Source organism: Camelus bactrianus, chromosome 13, assembly GCF_048773025.1.
Source record: "Camelus bactrianus isolate YW-2024 breed Bactrian camel chromosome 13, ASM4877302v1, whole genome shotgun sequence".
Taxonomy (NCBI): Eukaryota; Metazoa; Chordata; class Mammalia; order Artiodactyla; family Camelidae; genus Camelus; species Camelus bactrianus.
Window position 1 is genome coordinate 78,552,399 of NC_133551.1, and position 6,493 is coordinate 78,558,891.

Consider the following 6,493-nt stretch of genomic DNA (forward strand, 5'->3'; position numbering starts at 1 on the left):
GCCAGCAAACCATGAGTGGGCACCAGAGGGAAGCGGGTGGGCTCACAGTGTTCACTGGTGCTTCACCTGCTCAGAGGCACAGAGGCCCCCCAGGGGAGCCCAGAGAATGAAGGCGCTATTGTCCAGGGAGCCTTGCCTGCTTTCCCCCGGCGGGAACGCCCTGAAGGTGAGTCCACACACCTTGCCTCCTCTGGAAAAGCCTCTGACCCTGCAGCAGGCGGGGGCTGATTCTGGAAAGGCGCCTCAGGCCACCGGGAGGCTGACGGCGGGAGCTTCCGAGAGCTCCGCGCACATCAGACACGGCTGCTGCAGCTCCCAGGAGCCGGCCGGAGGCACAGACAGACACGTGCACGGGAGTCTTCCCGCAGCCTAGTTTGTAATAGCCAGCCCTCAGATATTTCCTAGGCGCGCTGACAGCTGCAGGGCCTCGTCCACCAGAGCCAGGCGGCCGCTAAAAGTCAAGCTCCAGAAGGACGGGCAAAGGTCAGAAGGGAAGCAGGGGGTCTGAGCCCCCAGGGCTGGGCTCGTCCTGGTAGGCGCAGGGCAGCGTGGCGGGAGGGGCCGGGGCAGGCAGTAATGGAGCAGAATCAGAACCCAGCACACAAAGGCTCATGGAAGGCGATTTTTTCTGTGCTTCCCGAAGCGTCTCCTCGGATAAGTGTTGCTGTCACGGTCCGGAGAAGAGAAACGTGAGTGAGGCCAACACAGCCGGTGTGGAGGCCCCGGGGAAGACTCGAAGCCCCTGGGCCTCACGCTACACCCCAGGCCCCTCCCCCGCCTCGCGCCCAGAGTCCCCTGGGCTGGGATGCGCGTCCCCTCCGCCAGCAGCACGAGGACCAGAGCCTCCTGCTCCGGGCACTTGTGGGGACAGGAGGCAGCTGGCTGGGACGCTGAGCCAGCCTGGGCCGCGGCTCCGAAGCCAGCTGTGGCTCAGCAACCTCGGGCCAAGTGGCATTCTGGCTGGCCACCTCGTCCACCCAGTGGGGCGCCAGGGAGGACTTGCCGGCCCTCAGCGGCCAGGAGACCCAGGCAGGCAGCCACTCCTGCTCCGTCCACCCTGCTGAGACCTCCCTGTCTCTGGTCCCTCGGCCTGTCGGGTCCAGCACTATGACTGGCCCCTTTGCTGATCCCCCAGGCCTGGCCTAGCTGGCATGGTGACCCTGGCAGCACCTCAGGCCAGCAGCTCACAGAGCCTGGCGAGGGTGCTGCCAGGACCAGGGAGGGGCCCAGCCTGGGGCAGCTGGGGCCCTCATCATCCCCAGCAGTGCCCCCACTGTGCCTCAGGCCCTGGGCGTGGGGCCTGTGCCAGACCCCAGTGCCGCAAGCCCCAGGGTGGTGGGGGCCAGATCGCACCCTCCCGGTCACCCCACAACCTTATGGCAGCTCATTTGCATTCTCCCTCCCCCTCAGTAGCTCTAAATGAAACCCATTACCAGGGATACCAAAGACCACACTGTGGGGGCACGGCCGTCCTCCACAGCTGTCTCACGGCCCTGGCCTCTGGCCTGGCCCTCACCCTGTCCACCTACCCAGGCTCAGCTGGCTTCTCTCTCTGGAGTGCGGGTGGTCTGCTTGGGGCCGAGGGGCCAAGGCCGAGATGAGAGTCACACTCACTGCCTGGGCTGGAGAGCAGGGCTTGTGCCCCATCACGGACATGGTGGCCACAAGTCCCAGTGCGTGTGGCACAGAGTGGGCGCTGGGTAAGTCACCAGGCCCCACGTGAGCAGCCTGAGCCTGGCTCCACAGCCTGAGTGTCAGGGCTCCCGAGCAGACCCCAGGCCCAGCCCTCCCAGGCACCGCTCTGCCCTCACTGCTGCCCACACCCACTGGGCCTGCGGCCTGGGGACAGAGCTGGCACCAGCCAGGACAGGCCCTGCGTTCACAGGAGCCCAGACATGCTTCAGGCCAGACCAAGAAGGAGCCTTCTGACTGCAAGGAGACCAGATAGTCTCCAGGACACACTGACCTACTTCACAGGCTCTGAGCCTGTCGCCTGCCCTCATGGCTGAGAAACCTCATTGCTCACTGGAGTCGCCTCCAGAGCCTTCTGGAAGGGCCTCCAGGGCCGGAAGGACCCCTCGCCTCTGCCCTCGGCTCGGTGCCCCACACAGGGCCTAGCCTGCCGTCAGCTTCAGCCAACCAGGCGTGGAGGGGGACGGAGGGGGACAGGGAGCAGTGGGGAGCCCCAGGAGGGGTCAGCAGGCTGAGGGTGGAGCCCCCTTCCCTAGACATTAGCGTTCCCAGGTCTAGTCACCTCCCCACCCCCAGAGCTGCAGGCCCCTCCCCTCCCCTGTCCCAGCCGCCCCTCCCTCTGGGTGTCCACTCCAGACTGCGCTGAAAAGGGGGCTGAGAGCTCAGGCAGGGGACGGCACGCCTCTGAGCAGACATCCCCCTCGGGCAGGAGAGACCTGCCTGGGCACATCTGGGAAAGGTGGGAGGAGCAAGTTAGGGCCAGCGCCGGCTCTGGGGGTGCAGGGGGGCCTTGGCACGAACGCCTACACACACGCACACACGCGTGCACGTGCGCAGACCCTCACGGGCAGGCACTCAGATTCGCACTGCCACTCGTGCACACACATGCAGACAGGCTCTCCACCACAGCTCTCTCCTGGGGGCATGGGGACCCCAGCAAGAGTAGGTACTCAGCTGCACGAACTCGCGTGCACACACACGCACACGCACACCTCACGGAGATGCCGACCTGTCATCACGCCCACAGGCCCCGTGCTGGCTGGGTGCTGAGCAGACCCTCACCCCAGGACCCTCCCTCTTTGCCCTCCTCCCCCACTTTCCAGGAGAGCTGAGTCAGGGTCCCATGAGCTGCAGAGGAGCCACAAGGAAGCCGGTCCCCTCAGCCACGACGCCAGAGGCAGCCCTGCCATTCAGCAGGGGGCCCACAAACCAGAAATCTGCACTCCCTGGGGTCGCCCCCCTTAGATGGTTGGGACCTCAGAAGCCCACACAGCGGGAGACCCCCAAGCCCTTCTGTTTGCACCCTGGCACCAGGCTCAGCAACGCTTATGAGAAGAAAACATCTCCAAGATGAAGGGACGCATCTGCCCCTCCAGCCCCCCAGACCCCCGGCTCCCCGAGCCCCTCCAGCCCCCCCAGCCTCGCTGGCCCTGAGCCCCCACAGAGCACTGGGCGCCTGGGAGCTGCCCCTCAGGCGCTCCCCCACCCCCGCTCCCCGGTGGGCTGAGCTCCCCTCATCCCGGAGCACTGGCTCCAGGTCAGGATGGCACAGCACACCTGCCTCAGCTCAGCCCAACAGGCCGGACTCCTGGAGAGAAAGGCGCCAGCTCTCCGGGTGGGAAGGAAGAACCCCCACCCCGTCCCGTCCCGGACAGCCCAGGTCCAGCTCAGCGTGTCAGTCTTCCACAGGGGCACGTCCGTCTGGCTGGACCTGGAGCAAACCACCCGTCAGGGGAGGCTGGCGTTGGCACCTACGGGAGGAGCAGGGCCCTGCCAGGCACCGCCCTCCCCTCGGGCCGGGGCTCGGACACCTGGCCAGGCTCCCCTGCATACCCTGTGATTCCAAACATTGAAAATCAACATGCAGGGAACACATCTACAGGGAGCGGTGAGCCCTGGGGTGGGGAGGGTACAGCCGGGCGGGGGGGGCCCACTTCTTGATCTGGAGTACGGGGCGAGGTGCGGTCACGCTGCAGGGCCTCACCCAGCTGCGCACTTGGCCTGTGCACTTCACAGTCTGGAGACTGTAGCCCCGTCTTGTTTAAAGCCGAGAGAGAGAGAGAGCGCGCGCGCCTAAGCCAGCACGACTTGCTTCCAGAGGCCACCAGTGTCACTGCCAACAGGCCACAGGAGGTGGAGAAGTGGCACGTGGAGGGCCAGAGCCAGCGGCACCAAGCACCACCCAGCAGCCGAGAGACCAGCTAAGGACCCGGGGCCAGCACAGGGCCCGCAGGGGTCTGATGGAGCTGGGCAGAGCTGGAGGGGGAGCTGGCAGCCCCCAGCTGTCTTCCTAGGACGTGTGTGCTCCCCCAGCACCAGGAGGGGTGCATGCCCCCAATGTTGGTGCCCCCTGCTCTGGAGGAGCACGCTGGGTCCCCTTTCCCCAGGTGGGACCAGGGTGTCACGCTCGCTGGGGACTGAACACAGAACTGCATCGCCGCCTGCCCGGGGGCCTCACTCACCCACTGGCAGGCTGTTGGTGCTCAGGAAAGGCCGTCCGCTCTCCAGACCCGGCCATGGGTCCTCGGGCGAGGGAGCCATCGTGGAGGGGGCGGGGGCTCCTGGCAGGGGGAGCAGCAGGTGAGAGGTGGGACGGGCCTGGCTCACCAGCGGGGCCGGCCACCTGCAGGAGAACGAAGAGGCTGCTCTGAGGTCCCCCCGCCCCAGGGCCCCCCAGGTCCTCTGCTGGGATGGAGTCTGGACCCGCCACTCGTCACACCCAGAGAGGGCAGGGGCAGCGGGGCTGGTGGGTCAGGCCTGCCCAGCCATCCAGGTTAGTGCGAGATGGCAGCCCAGCTCACTACCCCGTGGAAACAAACAGCCATCTGTTGGGGGAGGGGGAGCTGGGCAGGGAGGCAGGAAGGACCGAAGGGCGGTAGAGGGCCACCAACACCATCCCACCCTGGACGTAGAGGCTTCGGGGGAGGAGCAGGTGAAGCCAGAGGGCTGTGCCCACGTCACGGCTCCATCACCAAAGTGCTGGTTGTTCCTCTGTGCTGGGACTCGTTCCTCAGCTTGATAAAGTTCAAAGGCAAAACAAGAATCCTTTTACAGGAACCGGCCAGCACCTTCTGTTACGATGGTGCTGGAGACTCTGGCCAGCCCTGGACCTCGCGGGGGCCCCACAGACCCCACGGGGAGCCCAAGGCACAGGGCACTCCTCAGCCCTTTCTCCAGCCTGCAGTTCCCACTGTCACTCCCAGGTCCGGGGTCTCAGGCCTTTCCAGCCACCACTTGGTCTGTGCAGTGGGTCACGGCCACGCTGGCCTCCCAGGCTGCCATCTGCCCCTTGGCTGTCTGGCTGGGCTCTGGGCCCCTAACTTCCATTGCCCCACAAGTGGGCCCAGGCCCTGCCTGGCCTCCTGATGGCCTCCCAGAGTCTCAGTCCCACCCCAGCCTCTGCTTAGGCCCCTCTCCTGCTTGGAGACTTCCGTTCCACCTCCTCTCCATCCATCCAACCACCCCCACCCAGGCCAGCTCTTTCCAGAGACTTCCTCTGTGCCTCCTCCCTCCTGTGAGCCTCCTCCCTGGGGGCTGCAGGGAGACCACAGAGGCGGGGATAGGAGGCCTTGGCCGCTGGGTTCTGGAGCAACCTCTGACGTGCCCAGGACAGAGCTTCCGGGGCCTAGTCCTCGGACTGATGCCAGGACACGCAGGCCGTCCATGTCCCCAGAGCCGCGCTCTGCCCAGGAAGGGAGAAGAGCTGGGGGTGGGAGGGCAGCACCCCCTCCCAGGGACCCCCCTGAGCAGCCCTACCTCGTGCTCTTCTCCAGCCCAGCCTCCCAGGCTCCCCAGGACCCCCAGGAAGGAGGGCCCTCGGCAGCTTGCCCTCCTCCACCCTGGTGTGCCCCCCGCCCTCCACTTGGTCTGCCTGCCCCCAGATCCTCGGGGAGGGGCGCCAGGCAGCCCAGAGGCCCTGGGGCGCCCAGGGCCCGGGGCTCTCCCTTCAGCCCAGAGGCCTCACCCACCCAAGCCTGGCGGGCCTGCTCGGCCCTTCACAGGCCCGCCCCCCTCCAGGGTGCCCCACCAGCTGCCCAGTCCCCAGGCTTACCTGTGGGTGGCTCCTCAAGGCAGCTAGACCACCCCAGGCCACTGGCCACACAGCCCGGGAGGCCGCTGTGGCTCCAGCTGGGTTCCCGAGCAGGCACCACGGTTTCCTGCTGCAGCGGGAGTCCCGGAGCCATGCCCGGACACGTCTGCCGGAGCGCAGGCCAGGCGTGGGGCTTGGGCTGGGCTGGCACAGCCGAACCTAATTAGGCAACAGCTCCCACTGCAAGCCGAGGCGAGGCTGCAGAGGACCGTGAGGTCAGCTGTTAGCGTGGGCCTGGCCGCGGCGTCCCCGTGAGTTCAGTCCCTGGGGGGCAAAGGTGCCCGTGAGCCCCTCGACGCCCAGCCCTGCCCCACAAGCCATGCCTGGGCCCTGATGGTGCCCCCACGTCTAACCAAGCTAAGCTTCCAGGGACAACAGCTCCTCTGGGGAGGGGGCTGAGGGTCAGGGGAGCTGTGGGGCCATCCCCAGAAAGGCCTGCTCCTCCTCACTGGTCGACCCCAGGAGCCCAGGCCCCCAGGCCAAGGAGGTGCCTCCTGCCTCAGGCCTCCAGCCCCTGCTCAGAGCCCAGCCCAGGTGCCAGTGTCACACTCTGGGAACTGGCCGCTGCCCACTGGCGAGCACCCCCGATGACATCGTTCAGAGCCAGGCCAGACCAGGCCAGGGCCAAGAGCCACTGGACCTCTGCCCTTCAGAAGCCAGCCCCATTTAATTGGGACATTTGACACAAAGCCAGACAGGCCAGGGGTGGCC

General features: G+C 66.7%; 1 protein-coding gene across 1 annotated transcript in view; it reads right to left on the bottom strand.

Annotated features, from left to right (window-relative positions):
- Positions 1 to 6,361, bottom strand: part of PLCH2 (phospholipase C eta 2) — a 70,756-nt gene extending 64,395 nt beyond the window's left edge. Inside the window, exons 1-2 of the mRNA XM_074377643.1 lie at positions 5,744 to 6,361; positions 4,155 to 4,253 (exon numbers count right to left, since the gene is read on the bottom strand). Coding sequence (XP_074233744.1) covers positions 4,155 to 4,253; positions 5,744 to 5,876 — 232 coding nt within the window. The 5' untranslated portion in view covers positions 5,877 to 6,361. The remainder of the gene's footprint in view (positions 1 to 4,154; positions 4,254 to 5,743) is intronic.
- Positions 6,362 to 6,493: the final 132 nt, after the last annotated feature.